Source organism: Geotrypetes seraphini, chromosome 14, assembly GCF_902459505.1.
Source record: "Geotrypetes seraphini chromosome 14, aGeoSer1.1, whole genome shotgun sequence".
Lineage (NCBI taxonomy): Eukaryota > Metazoa > Chordata > Amphibia > Gymnophiona > Dermophiidae > Geotrypetes > Geotrypetes seraphini.
Window position 1 is genome coordinate 39,424,049 of NC_047097.1, and position 26,440 is coordinate 39,450,488.

General features: G+C 40.7%; 1 protein-coding gene across 3 annotated transcripts in view; it reads right to left on the reverse strand.

Annotated features, from left to right (window-relative positions):
* FAN1 (FANCD2 and FANCI associated nuclease 1) overlaps nucleotides 1–26,219 on the reverse strand; it is an 84,145-nt gene extending 57,926 nt beyond the window's left edge. For 2 of the 3 annotated variants that reach the window (XM_033920775.1, XM_033920773.1), the window contains exons 1-4: nucleotides 25,994–26,149; nucleotides 16,551–18,027; nucleotides 11,033–11,173; nucleotides 3,167–3,368 (exon numbers count right to left, since the gene is read on the reverse strand). In XM_033920775.1, the coding sequence (XP_033776666.1) occupies nucleotides 3,167–3,368; nucleotides 11,033–11,173; nucleotides 16,551–17,949 (1,742 nt within the window). In that variant the 5' untranslated portion in view covers nucleotides 17,950–18,027; nucleotides 25,994–26,149. Of the gene's footprint in view, nucleotides 1–3,166; nucleotides 3,369–11,032; nucleotides 11,174–16,550; nucleotides 18,028–25,993 lie in introns of all 3 variants that reach the window. The other variant, XM_033920774.1, reaches the window with a different exon arrangement.
* Between the last annotated feature and the right edge of the window lie 221 nt (nucleotides 26,220–26,440).

A 26,440-nucleotide genomic window follows, 5' to 3' on the forward strand; every position in this document is an offset into this window, starting at 1 on the left:
GCTAGCACACCTTTGTAAAAGGAGCCCTTAGTATCATCACCCAGATAACCCGCATGGACTTTGCCAATACAACTCAGATAAATTCAGCCCTGCTATTAAGCAAGCCTAGATGTGGAAAGCAGCTGAATATTACCATTATCCAGATAAGTTCCAGCACCAGATCCTCCCTACCCCTAACCTGACTTCTTTTTATCCAGATAATATCTAGCTTTTTGATCATTTAAGCAGCTGGATATTATCCCAATAACTTTCAAAAAATATCCAGATATTGACATCATGCCAAGGCAAAACTTCCCCATTAGCCTGCAAGATGTTTCCAAATGAGTGATATGTTCAGCAGAAAATCATCTGGTCAATGTAATGAACATGTCTGTTTTAAAATGAGATATCCTGCTTATGCTGATGAATTTGTTCTTTGGGCTGCACTATAGAATATTCCGATGAGTTTTCAGTACAACTAGATCCAGGGGTAAGGAGCATGTTTTGAACATTTTAGTTACCTGTATTATTTATTTAAAAAAAAAATTCTACTCCACACCATCTACCATTCTTGGCAGCTTACAACCAACATACAACAAAAATCATAATACAATAAAATATACATTTACAATCAGTTTACTGAGTTATAATCTAGAGCCTGCAAGTCAATAATCATGAATAGGCTTACGAGAAAAGAAAAGCCTCCGCTTGCTTCCAAAATTAGTGATTACGTCAATCTGTCTTAGTTGTTGTGGTAATAAATTCCAAAATACTGGACCAACAATCATGAAAATTGTTTCCTCTATACATTCAGTCTCTCTTGCTTAACAGAAAGCACCATCAAGCAGTCCTTTTCCAGACAACCTCAAACTTTTCACAGGTCTATGAATATTTAAAGTTGAAGTCAAACACAGAGGAAAAAAGTCTTACTTTTACGCTACATATTATTTCACAAAAATAATTTCTCTGTTTATATTGTAAGTCTACTGAGGGTGGGATTTCAACCAGTTACCACTTATGAGGATTTCTTACACACAGATATACAGAGGTTTTATCTGCAGAAAAATACTGTATATGTATTGAGCTTTATGGACATATTTGTAACATCTGAATGCTTTTCTTTGTCTTGCCTTTTTTAAATGTGTCTCTCTATAATAACTATTTTATACCACCTTAGGTAATTCTCTTCTGAAGGCGGACAAAATATCCCATTAAATATTTTCACCAACCCATATTTGGAAGGGATGTTAACTATCCACTGCAGGTGAGAGAAAGGGAAAAGGAAAGTGCAAGCCAGTGATTCCCAAACCTAACCTAGATGAACCCCAGTCAGTCATTGTTTTCAGGATCCACAATGAATTTTCAAGAAACTGATTTGCACACACTGCCTCCTTAGTATGCAAAATCAAATCTCATTAATATTCATTGTGGATATCCTAAAAAAAACTTTCTGGGGTTCCCGCAGGCTGGTTTGGGAATCACTGGTATAAGCCTTAATTTACTTTTTGGTTGCAAATCCTTGTCTGCATAGATGGAGAGTGACATCAGATCATTATCTATTTGTTTGAAAGCAGATTACCCAAACCAGGACACCAGCAGTCTGGAAATACTTGCACAAGAGTTACCTACAGTAGGGTTAGTCTTCTCTATACTTTGATCTGCTCGTCTCACTAATACATTTTGTTGCAACTTTGTAGTAACTGGATTTTTATTTTTTTTACATTTTTTGGATGGCCTTGCTGTCTTTTTTTTTTTTTTTTTTTTTTAATAATCTCATACTTAGTTCAGAAATGTTAAGATAAAGGTAAAATGGTCTCTCTGTCAATGCAAATACTGTAATTAATTTGATTAAATAATTTATCAACGCTAATCTTCTCCAAACCAAAATTCCTGAAAATCCACATGATGTGATACACTAAGGGCTAAATTCTATAAACAACGTTCTGATTGTAGGCGGTGGTAGGCAGGACACACGTTTTCTAAAAAAAAAAACACCACCACGAGGCAGGCCGCCTACACTGTAGGCATCAATGCAGGTGCAAGGAGGTGCCTAGGGATGCTTAAGCTCACCCATGGCTAGGCATGGTTTCATCCAGAATTGGCCTTAAGTGAGCTTAAGCGGCACCAGAAATGATCCCTGCTGAGATCAGTTGAACGGCAACAGCAGGGAACCCCCGAACCACATCGCAAGTCAGCCGGCAGGAAGGATACCTACTCCCTCCCACCACAAACCTCGAACCCCCACACTGTCCGCAGCAGGAGAGATGCCCAAACCCCCCCAGCATCCCCAACAGAAGGGATGCCCACTCCCTCCTGCTGGCACCCCCCACGAACACATGACCCCCCCCACCCCGAAACCCTGACCCTTCCCCATACCTTTATCAGCAAGGTCAGCCAGAGGGATGCCTACTCCCTCTGGCAGGCACGCCCGCCTCTTCCCATGGGAGTGGCTTTAGGTATCTGGCCAGTCTTAGGCCACTCCCAGTGCTTCCCAGAATGCCCTTGGAAAGAGGCCTAAGACTCCATTTGGCCCAGGTGCTTAAAGCCTGGGTCAATCAGGGCCTTAGGCCCCTCCTGGATCATCCCAGGATGCACCGAGAAAGGGAAGGCCTGCCATTCTGAAGAGGCAGGCCTGCCAGCCAGAAAGAGTAGACATCCCTCCAGCCAGCCTTGTTGATAAAGATACGAGGGGGGGTAGGGAATTTGGAGGGGATGCCGGTAGGATGGAGTGGGCATCCCTCCAGCTGGGGATTGTTTTGGGGTTTGTGAAGGGATTGGGCATCCCTCCTGCCAAGGGTTGTTTCAAGGGTTCTGGCAGGAGAGTGTGGGCATCGCTCCTGCCGCAGCCAGTGAGGGGGTGGCAGCAGGAGAGAGTGGGCATCCCTCCTGCTGGCCGACTTGCGGTGGGGTTCCCTGACACTGCCGCTCAACTGATCACAGAAGGAAGATTCCCTTGCCGCAATCAGCTCAGTGGCAATGAGATTCTCTAAATGGCACCTGTGACATGCATGCCGGTTAGAGAATCGAGGCAGTTAAGATGCGATTCTCAAAAGCCGCTCAGGCATCCTACACAGAATCAGGCCCTAATAGCATCCTGGTAGTGCTTATAATGGCCAGTGCTAACTTGCTCAAATCTTGTTTTACCGATAGAGAACTAATGAATTTTATTAAAAATTTAAAAGATCACCTTTTAAGGATCACTGCCCCTATGCCAGGCTGTGTCTTGCCCAGGCTGAAAACAGAGCGTTGCTTGGCCAGCTGGAGGAAACCTTCTACCAGCTGCTGCTTTTGCCCATTGGGGTTTGCCAGGTGAAAGGCCTTTGCCAGCAATTTGAGCTCAGAGGCAGACAGCACCTCCAGTACTTCAGAAAGATCTTGTAATTCAGACTCTGCAGGTACAGAAACAACCTTGTCACCACTTCATATATGCTGTAAATGTTTAAAAATATTGATATATCTGAAGATAGGAGCCTCAAAATCTCATGTACTATAACATGTTTTGATTTTTCATAGATGGATTCAATAAAAGACATCCCATTCCTCCTAAATTCCAGTTTACTCCAAGACCAGACATTCCTACTGATTTTTAGGCATATTCCCCCCTTCTATAACAGGTCACCTAAAATTAAGCGTCAATTTGCATGTGTAAATTATAGAATACAAGCACTTATGCATGTGATGGTAACAATTGTATGATCTTATGGACAAATGGGCTAACCATTTTTTCACTTATCCATGTGGCTAGTGGGGACAGCCCATTCAATTAAGTGCAAAAATCTGCAAAATCAATTGGCTTTTAGCTTAATCCACTTATTAATAGGTAAATATTGATAGGTAAATATTGATATCTTGATGCACTAGATCCAAAAAGCCGCAAATCGTCAAATTTAGGGTTAGCCCACTCGTCCACAAGACCATCCAATTATGTGCATAAGAGCTAGTTGGACACTATGAGGTATTCTATGACTTTAACGTGTAACTTGCTTAGTATGTAAATGCAGCGTATGGGCGTATCCAAAAATTATGTAATTTACAGAGTACCCATATCTGTTTTATCATTCCCTCTATGAGAAGTTCCCTAATCCCTATTTGCTTTGTTTTGATTAAGTTGTCAGCTTTTATCAAGTAGGGATTGTCTCTTACATGTTTAATGTACAGTGTTGCGTATGTCTGGCAGCACTATAGAAATGATAAGTACAGTAATACTAGTAATGTATAGGATAGGATTTATTTGGATACAACTAGAGAATGACACGGTTGCGGTTACCCGCGGCTAGCCACGTTTAGCCACGGGTAACCCGCCGAAACGGGGAAAGAAAAATAGCAATCGCTATGGGGACGGGGACAAGGCCATTCACCACTCCGTGGAGTGGTGAATGGTCTTGTCTCCGCAGTGAGGCATCAAGGATCGCGCGGTGCCCGCAGCCCCACCCGCCTGATCGATCGTTTATCCAGTTTCTTCTCTCCACCTCACCTTAGTTTGCAGGCTTTCTTTTTTGACGACCCGCACGCTTTCAAAGAGCCGCGCACGCGTGGCTGCTCAGTATTCAACCTTCTCTGATGCAACCGGAAACAGGAAGTTGCAGCAGAGCAGAAGATTGAACACTGAGCAGCTGCGCAGGTTGCTGAAAAAGAAAGCCTGCAAACTAAGGTGAGGTGGAGAGAGGAAGCTGGATAAACACTGCGATCGGGTGGGTGGGGGCTGCTGAACCCAGCGAAGGCTAGTTTAAATGAAGCAGTGTCCTGTGTATGTGGACTAGGGAACTATATAAAACTCCTCAAATCAAGTTCTGAGCACAACGCCTTGTTTAAAATAAATAGTACAAATCTCACCAAAAGCTGCATATCTCCAAGGGAGGGAGGCATAGGAGGTCACTATAAATTTATTAAAGAATCCATTACACAAATTCTAAAAGAACTGCAGTTTAATGGGGCGTTCAAATTAAACAGTCTGAGAAAGCATTTTAAATAGACTAAAAATAACAACAAAGGGAAATTATAAAACCAACCTGATATAGATAAGATAATTTTTATCTTAAAAATTAAGGAAATTGATTGATAAGCAAAAAATTTGATAGGTACAGCTTTTGCACTAAAACTTTTGCTAAATCAATGATTAATGTTCTTAATCCAAGACGTATGTTTGTGGAATGCTTTGCCAATGGATGATGCCTATCTTTCTGGGGTTTTGCAATTTAGAAAACTCTCGAAAACAGTTCTGTTTGAATGTAGCTATCAGTGATTTTACATCTGCAATCTGTATTTATTTAGGGCTCCTGGTACTAAACCACGTTGGAGCTTTTTACCATTGGCTAGTAATGTAAATGCTTCGATGCTCATTCAATTCTTATGAGTGTTGGAGGAGCACATTTGCTGGCCCACAGTAAGAAACTCCACTGCCATTTAGTAAAAACCAGTGTTATTATTTTTATTTTATTTTTTTTTAATTAGGTCTTGTCATGTAATTTAGAGCTCCTTTTACAAAGCCATGGTAGCAACTGCTGCTACAGTAATCGCTCCAACGCCCATAGGAATTTAATAAGTATTGAACCATTTGCTACGTTGCATCCGCTACTGTAGCTTGGTAAAAAGGTGGGTGGGTTAGTGTATTACTATGAATGTTTACTGTAATTGTACCCTGCACAAAAATGGAGGATGTAACAGGCTATAAGTTTTTAAAATAAATGTGGGGTCAAATGTAAAAAATGTTTTTACTTACACGGCAGAGTATTCAAAGAGATTTTCTCATTATTGTTGCTGGGTGCTAGACCAATTGGGGGGGGGTGAAGGGAGAGGCACAGTAACAGCAAATGGAAGACGCAGAGAGAAGACACACAGTGGATGGAAGGAATTGAATGAGAAGATGTGGAAAGCAGAAACCAAACAAAGGTAGAAAAAAAAATTCTATTTAATTATTTATTCTTTGCTTTAGGATAAAGTAGTATATTAGTTGTGTTCATAAACATTTATAAACAAAGCCCTGCCAGCTGAACATCTCTTTCTCTAGTTCAGCAGCAGGAACTTTGATTTATAAGAAAGGAATAAGTTAAATATTACAGTACTAATCCTTTAGATCATTGTAATCTTATTAGTATGTTTATTTTCTTATTTTTCTCCTTTAGCTCTATTTTCTTTCTTTATTACTCTTCTAATTGTCATTTTTCCTGGTACTTTAGTTAGATTGTGAGCCTTCGGGACAGTAAGGGAATTTCTAAGTACCTATCTTACTTATAATTTTAATGCACCAATATAAAATCGAATAAATAAATATATGGATGCTGCGGGGATGGTGACGGGGCGGTAAATGGGATGGCAGTGGCGGTGACGGGGCAGTGAAAGGGATGGCGGTGACGGGAACGGCGGTGACGGGGCGGTGCAGAGGATGGTGGGCCGGGGACGGGACGGTGATGGGGACAGATTTTTTTCCCCGTGTCATTCTCTAGATACAACCACCAACCAGAAGCTTTTTGAGCTTAAGAACCAAAGCAAGGATGAAGCCTTGCTGCCTTAATAAGTGTGAGCTAGTCAACAAGGTTCAAAGAGTGGTAACTCAATGACCGAAATCCCCTGTAAGCACAACGCAAATATAGCGTGATAATTCTAAAATAATGATAATAAATATAAACGTGATAGGGTGCCCTCAGTGTGAAGGAACAGCGAAGGGAGAAGTACTCCAGCACTTCACATTAACAGACAGAGGCAAATATTCCCCCGCCTACACACCATCATCGGGCACCCCAATGTATGCTTTAAATAGAAATTACTATCAATAAATGTTCAAAAGTACGTCTGGATCAATGTACGATTTTAATCGCTTATACTAAATTCAAAAAGGACACCTAGCCCCACCACTCCACCGCATATAATGTTTTCTATAGCGGGAAGCATATTGTGGTGCTTCATCATTGGCTGTCACTTTTTGTTATTTCACTGCTGTTTTTAGTTGTTTTTTATATATATATATATATATTATTTTTTTTTTATAGTTTTTATATCAATGGTTTAAGAAATAAATATTTCCTTCACACTAAACATTCTCAGTGTCATAGTGTATAGTTTAAAAAGTAAGTAATACTTATTTCAGCCAACACCTAGGGAGTCTGACTAGAGAGTTGCGCGGGGACAGAAATCCCACCCGTCCCCACCCGTCCCCGCCAAAATCCCACCCATCCCCACCCGTCCCCGTGAGGAATCCCTCCGTCCCCACCCGTCCCCGTGAGGAATCCCTCCGTCCCCACCCGTCCCCGCGAGGAATCCCCTCCGTCCCCACCCGTCCCCGCGAGGAATCCCCTCCGTCTCCACCCGTCCCCGCGAGGAATCCCCTCCGTCACCATCCTTCCCTATAAACTTCAGAAATAGTTATTTTATTTAATTATGCTACTGAATTAAAGGCTCTGGTAGAGACCCATTTACAAATAAGCAAAGAGACTATTAATTTGGAAATATTAATTGGGAAGAATACATACTTTGTAAATGGGTTTCTACCAGAACCTCTAATGTAAATATAAAATATAAATACTCAGCTGATGAGAACCCACAAACTGTCAGCTGAGGACTTCCTTTGCAGTTGGCCTGGGGTCCCTTTTGCCAAGCTTGGCAGGCAGCAGTAGCGTCCCTGAGTCACAGATGCTGGCACCTCAGTGGCTCATGGATGCTGCCAGCGACTGCTGCGCTTGGTGGAGGGGAGTTCTGACCATCTCTAGAGGAGGTCCTCTGCTGGCGGTGCTTGGGGATCCCCACCAGTCACAGCAAGGGCCAACAAGTACTTCAACACTGTAGAAATAAAACCAGAAATGCATTTCCTTTTCTTTTGAACACAAAACAAAGATATCTGCCATATACATTTCCCAAGGCAGATGACTCTATGCAATGTCACCTCGGTAACAAAATACAAAAATAGACAAATACACCCCCTCCCTTTTTACTAAACCACAATAGTAGGTTTTAGCACAGGGAGTTACGCTGAATGCCTCGCGCTGCTCTCAATGCTCATAGGCTCCCTGCGCTAAAAAACAATATTGCGGTTTAGTAAAAGGGAGCCATAGTGCAAAATATAGACAGCAGATATAAATTCTCAAAACAGACACATTTTGATCACTAAATTGAAAATAAAATCATTTTTCCTATCTTTGCTGTTTGGTGATTTCATGAGTCTCTGGTTGCACTTTCTTCTTCTGACTGTGCATCCAATCTTTCTTCCTTTCTTTCAGCCTCCTGTATGTTTCCTCTCCTCCAGACCTCATTCTCTCCCCCAACTTTTTCTTTCTGTCTCCCTGTTCCCCTTCTTTCTGTCTCTCTGTCTGCCCCCTTTCTTTCTTTCTCCGTGCCCTCCCCCAAGCCACTCGGTTTGCTGCCACCGCCATCGGGGAATAGTCCCCAAGCCACCGCTGTCCCAAGCTTTCCCTGCAGAAGCGTCGCGCTGACCAGCATTCCGCTCCCTGACGTCAATTCTGACGTAGGAGAGGAAGTTCCGGGCCAACAAGGCATTTCTCCTCATTCCATCCAGCCTGAGCCCCATCTCTCCTTGATCCAGCATTTCCCTTCTGTGTCTGTCAGAATTACCATTCCACCTATTTTCCAGCATCACCCTTCTTTGTGTCCATCTCACCTATATCCCTATCTCACCACTTTTTCAGAATCTTCATTTGTCTCTGTCCTTGTCTTTACCCCATATTCACCATTTGCCCTTTCAATGTCTTTATCTCCCCCCCCCCACACACACTTTTTCAGCATTACTTCTATGTCTCTATTTCACCTCCTCTTCATGTCCCCTCTGTATCTCTATCCTTATTCAGAAGGTCCTGCTTACCCTTTCTCTTCTTTGTGTCACTATCTCCATTTTCAGCTTTCCCCCCTTTTCCTTTGTTACTGCACCCTGTAGCCAGAATCTTTCCACCCTCTCTCCACTCCGGCCCAGCCCAGTATGAAATATTTCCTTTTGTTTCTCTCCCCTCTCTCTTCTCCTCCCTCACCCACGAGTCCTGCATCTGGCCCTCTCCCTTCTACCTGCACCTGGCAACACCCCCCTGCTCCGCGGCTCTCTTAAGCAACTCGTCAGCAGCGGTGATCAAGACAAGCTGCCGACATCGAGGCCTTCCCTCTACGAGTCCCACCTTTGTGGAAAAAGGAAGTTGAAACAAGCGGGACTCGCAGAGGGTAGGCCCCGACGCCAGAAGCTTGTGTCGATCGTTGCTGCTGAGTTGCCGAAGAGAGCCGCAGGTAGAAGGGAGAGGGAGATAGGAAGGCTGTAGAAGCTCCGGAGCATGACACCGAACCCGGCCAGGATGATTTCTTTTTCAGGCTGCTGCTGCCGCTGCCATCCCCCACCTGAAATGACAAAAAACAGCCTAATGCCCGCGTCGGGAAATAGCCATGCTGAGCAGTGAGCTCAGCACGTACACAGATGAAAGCCTTGCTTGCTGATTGGTCCGGCGGCACGGTGGGGCGGGGCCGCCGGACCAATCAGCAAGCAAGGCTTTCATCTGTGTACGTGCTGAGCTCACTGCTCAACATGGCTATTTCCCGACGCGACGCCAGACTTGTAAGCTGCATGCTTGCATCGCCAGAATTTAGGTAGGTTGTTTTCATCCCCGTGGGAGTCCCGTGGGCAAGGGGGCGTCCCCGTGGGAGTCCCGTGGGTCAGGGGGGCATCCCCGTGGGAGTCCCGTGGGCCAGGGGGCGTCCCCGTGGGAGTCCCGTGGGCCAGGGGGGGAACCCGCGGGATCCCCGCGGGACCCGCGGGATCCCCGCGATCCCCGTGCAGACCTCTAAGTCTGACCCGACATGTTTCACACAACCAAGTGTTTTATCAAGGGTCTCCCAAGGGTGCCGCTGCCATCCGACTCCGTATCTAAGTGAGATACGGAGTCGGATGACAGCGGCAGCCTTGGGAGACCCTTGATAAAACACTTGGTTGTGTGAAACATGTCGGGTCAGACTCCCTAGGTGTTGGCTGAGATAAGTATTACTTACTTTTTAAACTATACACTATGACACTGAGAATGTTTAGTGTGAAGGAAATATTTATTTCTTAAACCATTGATATAAAAACTATCAAAAAAAAAAAAAAATATATATATATATATAAAAACAACTAAAAACAGCAGTGAAATAACAAAAAGTGACAGCCAATGATGAAGCACCACAATATGCTTCCCACTATAGAAAACATTATATGCGGTGGAGTGGTGGGGCTGAGGTGTCCTTTTTGAATTTAGTATAAGCGATTAAAATCGTACATTGATCCAGACGTACTTTTGAACATTTATTGATAGTGCTTTTTGGACTGGACAAAATATTTACTTCAACTATATTGCCATTGTTTAAGTAAGCTTTAAATAGAAATTAAACAGTGTGTCCAACTTCAAAATAACAGCCGGCTCGGACTCACGTCAGTGATCTCTTCATTCATGGGTTCCTGAGGAAGGGATGTTGTGTTCCCGAAACCAGGCTTGGTTGGACCTGGTATCCAGTGGTGCCTCATTGCCTGGCCCCTGTGTTTTCTGGTTGATCTGAATCAAGACCTATAAGCTAAGTCCGCTGCCTTGTTTGATTTTTGCTTTTGGGAGTTGGCTGGGGGGGTTCTCAGAGTGGTCTCTCTGATTGATTTCTCCTGTGTTCACTTGTTATTTTGAAGTTCGACACACTGTTTAATTTCTATTTAAAGCACACATTGGGGTGCCCGATGATGGTGTGTAGGCGGGGGCATATTTGTCTCTGTCTGTTAATGTGAAGCACTGGAGTACTTCTCCCTTCGCTGTTCCTTCACACTGAGGGCACCCTATCACGTTTATAATTATTATCATTATTTTAGAATTATCACGCTATATTTGCGTTGTGCTTACAGGGGATTTCGGTCATTGAGTTACCACTCTTTGAACCTTGTTGACTAGCTCTGCATTATTTCTGGTTTCTTTCTAAGGTTTTGTGGCAGTTTTTTGGAGCCTTTTCTCCATGCCTTAATAAGTATGCCATATGCAACTGTTTGTAAAAGTGTTGCTGCATCCATGTAAAGAGATCCATTCCATTTGTATACTATATAGGCACTTCTTACCTGTTTGCAGAAAGCAACATGCCACCAATTCTTCTATCACCGGCTGTAAATCTTGACCAATCTCTGCATATTCTATTTTACTGGATTTTAGCCAATTCAATTTGCGTTGAAAGAGTCTTACATACAACTTCTGGCTCCCATCTTCAATTATTGGTGGAGGTTTGTTTTGTTTTTTTACCAGGTAAAGAGAAAGAAGATTAAGATATTGCATTATAAATGTTTAAAAGACACATTCCATAAACACCCCTGCCCCAATATGTTGATATATTACTACGCGTATGTAACCTAGAAAAACGCATATTCAATCTTACATTTGGAAATGCACCAACCCCACCAACCAGTTTCTCTTTCTGACTAGCAGTGGGAAATCCTAACAATTACCTATATAGACATTAATTTTTAATTCCTATTCTTCCCCCAAGTCCTATTCCTATCCTTTAAAGTCCTATTTTATAACATTTTAAAAGTAAAGTTCTGTTTGGTTTTTCTCTCAATATTTACAAACATTTTTGTAATAAGAATTCTCTATTAATGTGACATTCATCTTAAAATTAATATCTGCTTTCTTCAAAACTCCTTGGCCATGCCTTCATTTCTGCATTCTCCCCTATGCTAGCATCACTTCAAAATCTGTATAGAAGCGACCATGAGCTTTTGACATGCAAGATCAAAGTAAAACTTCGCAAGAAGATCATTAGAGATCTCCCAGAATATGACATTGAAAATATTCCATCAGACTATTGGATAAAACTAGACAACAGATTTACCTGTCTTGATACAGGAGATAAGAGAGCCCAAAGAGTTATGCAATGACATAAAAACCCTAATTAGTGATGAAGCTACAATAAACACTACAAAAGAGAAAGAAAGCCAAGAAATTGCCTTGGATCTCAGAAGAAACCAGAAAAGTAAAAAAACAAAGAAGACAAGTAAAACTTTACGGTGATTGAAAAAAAGTATCACAAATTAACCATGTATTTCAATATTAAGTTTGGCAAGACAAAGAATGATATCTAAAGGATATTTGTTAGAAAACTGAACCAAAACATGTAAATGGAAAAATCAGATTAGCAAATTAGGATATTAAGAGATTGCAGCAGAAATTCCAGCCTTGACATGGGATGCTTAAAGGCACCAATGACATGATAAAGAATGACCTAGAAAGCATTAAAAAAAGATGAAAAGAATATACGGAAAAGTTATACAAAAAAGGCAATAAGGATAAAATTGTGGAACTGACACTGAAGAAGAATCAAATACTTTAAAAAGAAGAAGACAGAAGCAATTAAAGCTTTATCGAAAAAAAGTCACCTGGTATTGATGGTATTCCAATTGAATTAATCAAAGATTCAGAAGGTGCTAACTTGGCCCTCACTCAATTGTGTCAACACATCTGGAAGGAAAAAACATTGCCAACTGATTGGCGATCACTGTTCATACCTATACTTGAGAAAAGTGACACCAAGGTCTGTTAACAATTGCATTAATTCCACATGGCAGCAAAATATTGCTGAAAATAATACAACAAAGGCTTCCATCGTATGTTGAGCAAAAACTACCTGAAGTTCTGGCTGGTTTCAGAAAAGGTCGAGGAACAAAAGACATTTTTGCCAATGTTAGATGGATATTGGAGAAGAGCAAAGAATACTAAAAGTCCCTATACTTTTGCTTCATTGATTACAGCAAAGCTTTTGACTGTGTGGATCATGATAAACTATGGAGAACTATGGAGAACAAATGGAAATACCCAAAAACATAACTCAGCTGATATAGAGCCTCTATGAAAATCAAGATGCTGCAGCAAGAACAGAATATGGCAGTACTGATTGGTTTCCAATAAAATGTAGCATCAGGCAAGAATGCATCTTGTCACCTTACCTGTTCAACATTTACAGTGAAGCCATCTTCAGAAAAGCAAATTTGGAAGAAGAGAGTGCTGGTTTCAAAGTTGGTGGCCAGCAGCAAAGAAGACATGCTGTATCTACTGAGAAAAGTCAAAGCCAAAATTCTTAACATGGGTTTAGAACTGAAGAAGATGAAGATCACAAACACAGAAAATGATGAAGATTTTGAGCTTGAAGCTTAGAAGTTATAAAGGATTTCAATCTCTTGGGCTTTTTCATTAACAAAGAAATAACTAACACGGAAGAAATACTCTGCAGAATAGCACTGGATCGCTCTTCAATGAAGGCTCTTGACAAAGTATTCACTCCAAACGAAATTTAGACTTGTCCACACATTCATTTTCTCAGTGGACAATTACGGATGTGAAAGCTGGACACTACGGAAACAAGACAGAAAGAAGATTGACTCTTTTGAGCTTTGGTGCTGGAGAAGGTTTTATGCGTGCTGTTGACCGCCAGAAGAACAAATCGATTCTGGAAGAGATCAAACCGGCTTTGTCAGTCGAAGCCCAAATGATGAAGTTATGACTGTCTTTATTTTGGTCACACTGTCGGAAGAGAAAGATCATTGGAGAAGGACATTATGTTCGGGAAGATTGAAGGAACCAGGCGAAGAGGACAACTTGCAATCAGATAGCTGGACATGTTGAAAACAACCATGGGATGACACTGGAGGACCTTACCTGACTAGCACAAAACCGATCTCTTTTTAGATCTGTAATTCATCAAGTCGCTAGGACTCAGCAGAAGTCAATGGCACCTAACTAACTAATCACAATCCATGTGAAGAGTGTACTATGTGTACTGCCTATGGTGTTCTAATTGGACACATCCTCACACCAACAAAACTTAGTTTTTACATCAAAGAACCATCTGCAAGTCATCTTGGGTGGTACAGTAATTCCCCCAATATTCGCAGGGATTCTGTTCCAGGAACCCCCGTGAATATTGAAAAACCACGAATAGTTTTTCGCTTGGGGAGACATGATAGAGCAGCTGGAGCGCCGGCAGGTGAAGAAAATCACTCATGGTCTACTCTGACCGCCTCTTCCTGTAGTAAAGTTGGGCTACATCAATCAGGAGCTGCTTTGACACGCAGCTCCTGATTGGTGTAGCCAAACTTTACTACAAGGAGAAGCGGTCGGAGCAGACCGCAAATGACCGGGACTGCGAATTTTCAGGGGAACACTGTATATGTTTAATCGTTTTTGAAGACTTGAGGTGGTTTATTATAGACTATTATAGACTGTGGGGGACAAAAAAGCGCACATATAATTATGTGAACAATATTGGATTTTTGAACCGGATGCGGTCAGACCTAAGGGACCCAATGACTACATTGAACGGAACACTATCATTTGATGAGATTTACATTAGAGAATGACACGGGGACACATTTCTCCCCGTCCCTGCGGGAATTCATTTTCCTGTCCTGTCCCCTTGAGTTCTTTTCCTGTCCTGCATCATTCCTTCAAGCTCCATCCTCATCTGCCCAAGCCTCAAACACTTTAAAATCATAAGTGTTCAAGGCTTGTGCAGTTAAGGCAGAGCTTACAGGAATGGGACAGGGACAGCGACAAAAGTTGCAGAGACAAGATGGGGAAACTGAGTTCCTGCGGGGATGGGGAAAAATTTGTCCCCGTGTCATTCTCTAGTTTACATCATGTTTATTTAATAAAGTTTTTCCCACCATGACATCAGCAGCAGAATGTATTGATAAACGGAGTCAGGGTTGTCCTTCCATTCAGATCTGCTTTACTGACAGAAAGCTGCAGTACTTTAGCACTAAATGACAGCGTCTTCAAAAATAAGATTTTTGCAGAGAGGTTTCTGAAGGAGGGGGGTTTCCCCCGAAACTGAGCTCTGTAGAACCTACTATTTCATGTTCTGGAACTGATGAAAGATGAATTTTTCTGCAAGATAAGTGAAAATATTGTGTACAAGCTTCCATTTGTGATTTAAGTCTTGTTAAGTGTTTTCTCACCGGGGACTCACTATTTTATTTTGAGTTAGACTTTATTATTTTCACATTTGGTTTATTCACACATAGCGTATAACGATGATGGTGTGTGGTATATGGCTAAAAACCACCATCCCTGATGTCAGGGCTATTAGGAAAACCAAATATAATTAGCATGAAAATATTTTCAGGCAGCTACCTCATCAAACTAGTTCTCACAAAGTCAGGAACTTTTTCCCTGCTTTAATAGACTGCCTCTATGAAAAGTCTTCTCAGGCCCTCAGCGTCGCCACTCAGAACTCAAACTTCTCACTGTTCTGAGCTTTACGTGGCAAATCGTCACTGGATCTGTTTAATCGTTTTTATCTCTTATCAAGAGCTTAAATAGTTTTAACATCTTAATATTTTATTTGTGTTTAATATAGCTAACACTTAGCTTTGCATAAAGTTGTCTCTGTTAGAGATATCTATGCCATACAGGGTGTCACAGCCTTACATTAGGGCTATTAGGAAAGCATGAGCTTTGACCTTTGGGCTAATCGCTCTCATAGCTTCTAACTTTACACTGAGGGGATACACTTATTATTTGATTACTTTATATTGGTGCGTCCCCCGTGGCATATCACTACAGTTTTGCACATTTTTTCTTTTATTCAGGATTTTTTGGGTGCAATATAGAAAAGACAAGCCACCAAATACTACATAATAAATGAAAAATATATCTATTTCTATGCACAATATTCAGTGAGCCTCTCCATTTAAGTAAACCCACTAAATATGTGGGTCTTCAACTTACAGGGATAACTTTATACTAATGATTGCTATTTGTGTTTCCCTCCCTCCCTTTCAAAAGAAAAATATCCAAATAATGGCTAAATATTGCTGCTCTCTGGATAAATTTCAGCCCCACCCCTGGCTCTTCCTTTTACTAAACACAGATACATTTTGGGCTCCTTTTACAAAACATTGGTGACGGTTTCTACTGTCGGTCAGTGAGGTAAATGCTCCGACACTCACAGGGATTCTATGAGCGTTAGAGCATTTACTTCACCACCCCATGGTAAAAACTTCTACCGCAGATTTGTAAAAGCCAACATTTGTCTGTTCATGCAGCCACCTGGCATTTAAAAAAAAAAAAAAAAAAAAGCTCTTATGCTGTCTGCACCCAATGCTAACCACGCAAGTGATTTTGAATATTGATGCCACACGGCTTTAAAACATCATTTGTACCTATAAATTCCTAAAAACTTTAAGTGGAGTTTGCTTCCACTTTTCAAATGTATATAAACATGAATCTCTCAAATCAGTTTACTGAAAGCCCAATGGCTCAGTGGCAGTGCTGTAAACATGCCGATGATCTGAAGTTATTCCTTGCCCAGCTCCTCCCTCGTAGACCGGAAGCAGCTGCAGAGACTTTCAGAAAGATGCAATAGCTAAAAGCTGGCTTAAGGGTACTTGGATTCCAGCAAAAGCCACAAAACCATGCCATAACCAAGATAGACAGGAAAGGAATAAAGTAGGAGAGCCAAGGAGGGTGAGAGGAGCCCAGGCAGCTAGGAATGAAGGCTTAGTAAGCTGGGAGCCCAAAATGAGGAAGAAAAAAAGCTGCCAGGTTCCTTCTCCTCCCCCCCCTCCCCCCCCACAAAAATAGTACCTGTCAGCTGATGGAATTTGGTAATGATGCTCATGTCATCTGCATTAAATAACCTCAAGTCATCTTCATTCTCCATAACTGTCTGCAGGATCATGAGGAAATTCCGCAAGTAGTATGGTTGCCATGAAACATCTGACACAGAACTCTTGCTGCAGACGTCTTCATTTTGTATTTTTATATTTTCAGTGCTATTACCGTTACAGCCCGACTCCTGGAGAGGCTTTAAAAAATCATTATAAATTATTTCATTTTCCAATGCACCAAAACCTTCCAATGGAAGAATTTCTCTATTGCTATTTTCAAGACAACTCTTAATATCATCAAAAACTTTCCCCTTCGAAGCCAATGAAGCACTACCATTTAGTGGTGCCTCGGTTGTTTCTTGAGAACATTCCGGCAACTGAGCCTCCCAGCTACTTGCTTGCACTGCATGGCGGGCTTCCTCTTTAGATGTTGTCGCCTCATCTCCCATCTCAGTTTGCTTTCCTTCCACAGACGGAGAAGCACTGGCAAGAACTCTCATAGCAGGCAATGTTATTAATGGTGTATTCTCAAGACGAAGGTTAGTTACCATTTCACTACCTGCTTGACTGCTTTCCTGATCTTTCCAATCTGAAGCCAAATATTCTCTCTCAACACATTCTGTGACAATGCTTAGGGCGTTGGTCTTTGCAGGATATTCAAGTTCTTCACACCAATTTTCTTTCTGAGAATTTAGTTCACCAGAATGGCCAATCTGGTTTTTAGCGCTACTGGTTCCATAATGAACAGTCTTGGCTTGTGAATTCTCTTCCCATTTTGAGTGCTTGCTTCTACCTTGTGTTTGGAAGCTCCTAGACAATTTAGATGACAAACTCCCCAAAGACATACTCCGTACCCTAGGAACTCCTGTTGCTTCCCGAGTAATAGTTTTCTCACCATTGTTCTTAAAGTAGGGGCTAGTCCTTAGCTTTACCCCTTCTAATAGTCTCATAGAGTTGCTCCTAACAGGACTTGTATTTGGTTGCCACCTCCAGGCTTTCTGTGGCGAGCACACAGGAAAACTTGCGCTGGGACCCTCTGCTGCTGAATTTGATAGTACAGGCACACCGGTCTCTGAATGAACCAGAATCACATCGTCATCATCATCGCTCCTTTCAGCATTTTGGCAACTCTCGTCTAAGTGTTCACTCATCTGAAACCTTGAAACCATTTTACCACAAATGGGGCAAGCAAGTTTGGCAGGCTGTGCATTATTGAAAAATGTGAGGATAGATGGAGCTCTGGTAGCTGCTGCCTTACTTTTTTCTGTTTCTTTTTTCTTTGCTTTACTCGTGGACAGGCTTCTTCGAGCTCTTTTCTTCACTGGAGGTTTTATTTCTGCCATTCTTAGGATGACGTCCTTGACTTGTGGGAGCATTCTTATTTAGAAGGCCTGATAAATTAGGTTCCTGAATAAGTGTTTCTTGACTTCATTATCTTTGCCTTTTTACATTTCCTATAAGAAAACAAAACACATAAAAATCTTTGATTTGTAGTGCATAACAGTACAAATATTTATCACCATACATTACGAAGGAAGAAGACAGAGAGGAAATTATAATTTAAGTAACTTACCCCCTCTTCTACAAAGCCACACTAGCAGCTGCTGTGCGGCAACAGCCCCTAAGCCCTTTAAATCTCTATGGGCTTCAGGGCCGTTACTGCGCGGCTTTGTAGAAGAGAGGGTTAGAGTCCTATTTACTAAAGCTTAGTGTGCCTTAAGTTGTATGGGCCATAGGAATAAAATGGGCTACTCTGCACTTAGCATGTACAGTTTTAGTAAACATAGTCCTTAGTATGCTCTTTACCTCATGCAGCATTGGTCTCTGTTATGCCAGTTATGCTCCAGCATATTACTGATAATTTTGTTTATGTATTCTCAAGTCTGCTGACCCAGCATATTACTGATAAGTTTGTTTACTAATATGTATTCTCAAATCTGCTGACCTGAACTCCCCCAAGACCAGATGGTCTCTACAATAACATTGCTTATTGTAGATCCTGACCTCTTTGATCTGACTTCCTTGATCACACCAAAAGAACAGATGGCCTATGTAACACCTTCTTGATAGCATCAAAGAGACAGTGCAACACCTATCCTGACTTCCTTTATTTGAATGACAACTGGATAGCCTCAAAGAGACAATAAACTACAACACCTCCTTGCCGCTCAAATAACCTCAGTAAAGACAGATGGGAAACTACATCAAAAAGAAAGGGACAGTAAACATCCTAACCTCCTTGATCTTCAAAGGGACAGTGAAACCAGTCTCATGGGAAAACAATTTCTGAGCAGGACTAATTGTAACAGCAGGACCAGCTGTTTATGCTTTTACTATGAACTCCGCAGTGTGCATCCTATATAAGACCGGGATTCTGACCCTGACAGTAGAATCCATGACGGTTGGCCACGTCTCACGGGACAGTCCTTTGGTCTTTCCATCCATCTATTGTAGGGGTTCACAATAGTGAGGATGGGGTCTGGGGTCAAGGTGAGGATAATTTATATTTAATTCTTATATGTGTATAATAAAGTGTTATTGTTTATGCTTTATATTGTCTGGGTGCTTTCCTGAGTGTTACTGATCATTCCACCTGTCAGAAATTAGTGGCATAACAAATTGGTACCAGAAGTGGGGTAATCATGTTGTCAGGAAAGTTAACTAGAAAACAAGGTGTGGAGGAGCAGGCTCCCAATCCCTCCATTCCAAATGGGAATGAAATTATGGGAAAATTAATGGCCACTGAGTGGTCTGTAGAAGCAGGATTGTGTGAATCCTGTACTTTTGGAAGTGGGGATCCACATGAATTATGTGCCTCCTTACAAAAGGTGAAAATCTCAAAAGGAGAAGAGCAAGAAGTAATTTCTAGACAAGGAAGGATGATTTTGTCAGACTGGAGGAATTTGCATGAAGCTAAACAGGAATTACAATTGAAATCAGGAGAGCTGGAAAAGAATAGGTGTAATCAACTGCATGCCTTTGGAATGCTGCAATGTCAGAATAAGTTGTTAATGGATAAGGCCGTGCAATATGCACAATATAAATACAAAAAACGGAGGCGGAAAGTGAGTTACAGAAAAGTTAAAATCTTAAATTATCATCTGCAAGGAAATCGGGGGGACTGGGGACCTCAAAATACTTTTGATAAAAAGAGAACAGGACAATCCAATTCAAACAGGGCTAAGCGGGTGTCTCGGAGGAATATGTTTTTGGCATTAATAAAAGATGGTGTAAAGAGGGAAGAAATAGATGGAAAAAATACAAGGACATTATGGGGAATGTATAAAAGTAGAGGACTGGGAAAGAAATCTATGCCTCAAGCACACGTAAACAAAGGAGAGAGGGTGCCAACGGCTCCTCCTGAGGAAACTGCTTCCATTCTTTATCCTGATTTAAAAGGGTGGAAGTGTTGGGAGAATCAATAATGTGAATGCCGAGCCTCAGTGTGTGCCTGGACCAAATTAGAACAGTGTCCGCAGGTAGAGATAAATATTTAGTAGTAACCTGGGGAGCAACAGGTACAAGCTGTAGTGGACGCTGGGGTGTAGGAATATAAATATCAGGATTGGGAGGAAAATTATACAAGCAGGAAGAAAAAATTTTACAAATTTTAAAATTGGACAATTACCAATATGGGATTAATCTATGGGATTCCTTGCCAGATATCCAAAAAAGGGTTAACATGACAGCTTGCATTTTTACTATCCCTATAGTGGAGCAATGTCCAGAACAATTTGCATTCACTTGGCAAGGGAGGCAATATACATATACCAGACTACCACAAAAAATACTTACAGATGCCTAGAGGTGATAGAGAAAGCTAAACTGTAGAAATATTGCTAAGTGACCTTTATAATGTATAAAGTTTTGTTAGATAGTATAAGGAAGTTGCACTCCAAGTAATTTTGCAAATGTGTCTTTTACCTAATGCACGTAAACCTCTCTTGTATATTTTATAGATTAAAAATTCCCTGCGTGCATTCTCTTACGATTGTGTGACAGAGCTTTGAAATGGAAGAAAATAGAAAAGAAGACCAGTAAAACTATATAGAGCAATTAACTTAAATTTCTATCTCTCTTTCTTTTAGAAGCTTATTATCTAGACATGGTCCGGAGAACCAATTTCAATGTGCCACATTTAAAATACTTCCAGCAATGTGACCTGATAGTGGGAATCCAATGGATACCACATTTGTTTGTGACTCTTTTGATTAATAGTGTGCTTATTTACAGATTAAATTCAACCCTGAATCATTACTGATGGAAGAAAGCATGCCGGAGCTCTGTGTTTGTCTGTTTCTGTTATGTGTTGTCTGTTTTAGCTTAAGGGGTACCCCAACATTGTACATTGGCCATTTCCAGAGTTTATTCCACTCCTTCTATTAGTCCAAATGGTACCATATCCCTTTTCAAAAAAGATTCCCCCACATACCAGAAAGTATCTTATGAAAACCATGCTCACAATGATTTTATGCTATGGCTCACAGGTAATCGAGGCCAGCAGCGTGCCAGATTTTAGGAATAAAGGGGACGCCCATGTGGGATCCCTACGTGGGTCAGGGCAAAACATTGGTTAATCTTAAGGGCAAAGGGTCTATAGAGTGGGCAGACTTGATGGGCCTTGGCCCTTTTCTGCCGTCATCTTTCTATGTTTCTATGTTTCTATACAGCCCAATGATAATTTAGTTAGGGGTTATATTATAAAAGGATATCTGAAGAGAAATAATTAGAAAGCTTTATACCTGGTAAAATGGTGTTCATTGGTATTTGATATTTGCTAAATAAAAAAAAATGGTCTCTCTTTATTTAACTTACCAGGTATAAACAGTGCAGTGCACATCTCTGACATAAGTTATTTTGTTATCACATTCTGTACGTGTGTATGGTCTCTCTTAAATGACATAATAATTATGTCCAGAACATAAAAAGGTATATTTTCTGAATGTCCTACAGAATATCTTTAAGTGCATTAGTGTTGTTTCTCTTATCTCACACAAATACTACCTTACACACAAGTATTGTGTCAAAGGTTATCACATTCTGTACGTGTGTATGGTCTCTCTTAAATGACATAATAATTATGTCCAGAACATAAAAAGGTATATTTTCTGAATGTCCTACAGAATATCTTTAAGTGCATTAGTGTTGTTTCTCTTATCTCACACAAATACTACCTTACACACAAGTATTGTGTCACATGTTATCACCTTCTGTACATAAAGTGGTTTTTCTCCTTTTTCTCTTATACTCTCTTTTACCACTAGGGGGGTTTAATGTAACATTGAAGCTAAACAGTCATGAGGAAATATTTTCCTTGAAAAATCACGTACTGGGAAATGTTATTCCATATAGACTTTCATCCTTTTGTGATAAAATTGGTCAGCTCTGCTCTCTCATTCTGATGATTTGGCTAACATGCTGGGTTAAGAGAAAATTTCACCAGACCGAGAAGATGAAGACGCAACCAGACATACAGTGCCGTGCCATGAGGCTATTATGTGGCACCGACTTGGGAATAGAACTGAGCCTATATCCTGCCACTTCACAGTAGGGCTGGTCTCTGGAGGTGGTGCCTGAAATTTACATGAGTGAAGGCATGTGAGTGGCATAGCAAGCCTATTGAAACCGGAGCATAGCCAGACCCTAACCAAAGATGCTAAGAAAAACGGGATATCAGATAACTGCGGTGATCGATGGTGAATATGAAGCTACCCTAAATGTATGCCATGAGTAAGAGCACAAATATAATATTAATAAGGTTATTAATTTTCATGATTCCCAATACGTGATACTTTCAAGAGAAAGGCCTAATTAGCAAGAAATATTAGGGAATGCAAGGACACCAGGTTTAGCACATAAGGAAATAAATTATGAAGGGAAAATTAATTTTCCCATTTTACCTTTGCTTAAAAGTAGAATAGATACTATTGTTTCTGAAATACTGGCTGGCAAAGAAGCATATCTTGGCTCCAGAGTAGCAGTTGTATTTAGAAGGGAAGGTGAATGGGTGACAAATACTGTACATAATTATGAACTAACGCTACGATATGATCAGTTAATGTTACATTTCGTTAATGATATCACAAAGAATTAACTTTATTGCATTGATTTAAAAACCACATCACATTCTGTACCCTTAGATAGAAAATGGTGTAAATTTTGAAATGAAACAATGTGTCCTTAGTACTGTTGAACTTGTGATTCCTGCTAGTCAAGCTCCCTTTTCAGTATGTTTACAGAATGTTAGTATGTTGCAGTGGGCAAAGAATGCAACTTATGAAATACTAACTTGCATTCTGTGGCAATATTGAAGCTACCACTGCACTCCATGGGTGGGATGCTATTACTAGAGGCTGTGATATGGCACAAAAGGTGTTTTATGGGAACAGACTTAAGAATCCAAGGGTGGAATGTTATGCCAGTTATGCTCCAGCATATTACTGATAATTTTGTTTATGTATTCTCAAGTCTGCTGACCCAGCATATTACTGATAAGTTTGTTTACTAATATGTATTCTCAAATCTGCTGACCTGAACTCCCCCAAGACCAGATGGTCTCTACAATAACATTGCTTATTGTAGATCCTGACCTCTTTGATCTGACTTCCTTGATCACACCAAAAGAACAGATGGCCTATGTAACACCTTCTTGATAGCATCAAAGAGACAGTGCAACACCTATCCTGACTTCCTTTATTTGAATGACAACTGGATAGCCTCAAAGAGACAATAAACTACAACACCTCCTTGCCGCTCAAATAACCTCAGTAAAGACAGATGGGAAACTACATCAAAAAGAAAGGGACAGTAAACATCCTAACCTCCTTGATCTTCAAAGGGACAGTGAAACCAGTCTCATGGGAAAACAATTTCTGAGCAGGACTAATTGTAACAGCAGGACCAGCTGTTTATGCTTTTACTATGAACTCCGCAGTGTGCATCCTATATAAGACCGGGATTCTGACCCTGACAGTAGAATCCATGACGGTTGGCCACGTCTCACGGGACAGTCCTTTGGTCTTTCCATCCATCTATTGTAGGGGTTCACAATAGTGAGGATGGGGTCTGGGGTCAAGGTGAGGATAATTTATATTTAATTCTTATATGTGTATAATAAAGTGTTATTGTTTATGCTTTATATTGTCTGGGTGCTTTCCTGAGTGTTACTGATCATTCCACCTGTCAGAAATTAGTGGCATAACAGTCTCCATACTTAAAAAAAAAAAAGTCAGGAAACCAGAGTTTTCCTATTCTAAATTTTTTTTCAGGTATAAATGGAATGCTTATGGCTAGAGATCACCTATTACAAAGGATCAAAAAATTTTGTGGCCGGCTCCCTCCTCCTCACAGTCGTAGTATGCATGAAGCTGCGTGCAGTGGCTCCTCGCGTGTCTCACACCTCATCCAGAAGCATTCCCTCTGACATTGTGACGTCAGAGAGAAGGATTCAGGTGCAGGACGCATGAGGCTTTGTGCACACTACAGCTGGGAGGAGGAGAGAGCCTGCCACAAGATGACACCGGGGGGCATTGGACCACGGGCCGCATAAAACGGCCAGATTGGAGCCAGCCAGAAGGTTAGACACCCGCCGTAGGGAAGCACAGCATGGAGGGAGGTAGCCAACAAAGGTTAGGGGAATGGTTTTAGTTTTAAGTTAGTGTTTAAATTGTGTCAATTTTGAGCATTTTAATCTGCTATCTTTTGCACTTTTCAGGAAGAAATACATTTGTTTCTTTTTCTCTGGGGGTTTTCTCTGGGGGTTTCTGCGCATGCTCAAGGCCTTCTGACTCTCGCCTCTCTCTGAGATTAGCGCCTCTCTCCGGTTAGAGGGTGGGGAGGATTCACAAATCGAGTCAATGCTCGGTCTGCGAGTCACGATTTGCGAGAATGTTTTGCTCGTCTTGCAAAACATTCGCAAACTGGTACATTTGTAAACCGAGGTTTGACTGTACTGTATTAGTACTTTTAGTTTTTGGTCCCATATTTGCATAGGGGCTATCTGTGTTCTGGTAGGAATGAATGTTGAAAATCATACAGTGTGTTTTGTGTAGTTTAATTTTATGGTTAACCATTACCATTATGTGTTAATAAGATTATATTGTGTGTGTATGTATGAAAAATGAATGGAAAAAAATGGTGTTATAATTAGTATTACTATGGGGGGCGGGGTCTGGGATGGAGATTGGGAGGAGTCTGGCCCACGATTTAGCCTGTATTTTGGATTTCAGCCCCTTAATGTGATTGAGTTTGCCACCCCTGGTATACAGTAAGACTCAACAGTCCATGTTTCAGTAAACTTTGCCTTCCTCAGAAGTCTGTATAAACAGTACTCACTACACCTAACTTGTGCATGAAAAAAATTTGGTTAAGAAGCAGTGACTGAAGGAATGAAGTGAATAATGGAAATGTTATCTGTTTTGTTTTATGATGGTTTTATCTTATGATCATGTTTGGGGATTTTTGTAAACCGCTTAGGTATAAGCGGAATAAGTTATTGTTTTCTTTAAATAAATACAATAAATAAATAAATTTTAGAATGTAAGCCGTTTTGTTTGCCTAGATTAAAAGGTGGTACAACAAATGCCAATAAACATGTCTACTATTGTTCTTCTCCTTAGTTTACTAAACCTTACTCTTCTGTATTTTAAACATTTTATGCTTGGAAATAAGTCAAGCAAAAAAAAAGTGTGTAATACCTTCTTTTTTTTTTAACTGAACAGTATTTATTTGTAAGCCGCTTTGATCTTTAACTCTAGAGGGGTATCAAATTTTAAATAAACACAAACATATATGTATATCTTGATATATATATTTTATTAGCCTTTTCTCCCACTCATTTGAGTAAACTACACTATTTTATCTATTTAAAAAATGATAAAGGTTTCTGATCCATGGCAAATATTTTCCTAGTATCTGAACCTTACTCTTATATTGCTGAAAATGTATTTCTTTATTTTTTAACCAACAAAATCAGAATAAGACAAACATCACTTTACTATTAGATAAAACAAGTTGTTCAAGGTTAAACTACCTAGTGTAGAAATCATCTAGAACGCATGTTCTTTTTTAACCAATACAATGCTTACAATCACAGGACCGCTCCTCATTTCTCACCTGGTTATCTCATCAGCACAATGCATAATGTGTTTTTTTAGTTTCAACAGAAGGCAATGACTCAATCATATCTTAAAACCAAACTGCAATCTAACTGAAATGTAAATCTCGCTGCTCTCTATATAATCACCAATTCTTATTATATTTTCCTTTCTTTAAATTTCTTGTAAACCGTGCTGAGCTCTATCTTTATAGAGAAGATGCGGTATATAAGTTTAAGGTTTGGTTTAGTTTATCGTGTTGTCGCTTTCTGACTTCAAATTACAATATATCACCTACCTAGGCATCCTATTACAAAAACCCTACCTTGCTTGCATTTCCCAGTTATAGTAGGCCTGTCTCCTTTTTTGCAATATGTACAGTATGTTGACTAGGGGGGGAGGGAGGACGGCGGCGGTATTCACCATTCATCCAATGTTCTAAACTCTGCTCTCCGCCTCTCCCGTCTGCTTCTCTATGTATTCCAAACCTCGTTCTGGTGCTTCAATAATTTCCCTTTGCTGAATGCCAAGCCTCATTTTGATGACATCAGTGAGTTTCAAGCCTCTCTCTGGTATAAAAATTACAGTAATCCTTTTATTGTGTTTTTAAGTGTGGAGTTTACAGGCTATTTCGAAGACAGTAGGGAAAGATTATATTCTTCCTATATAGATTTGTTTTAGATATAAAATAAAAGTAGGTGTTGGAAAGCGTAAAGCGGAGCCTTTTTGTGAAATACACAGTACCAAAGTGGAAAGACTAGGTAGACTGGGC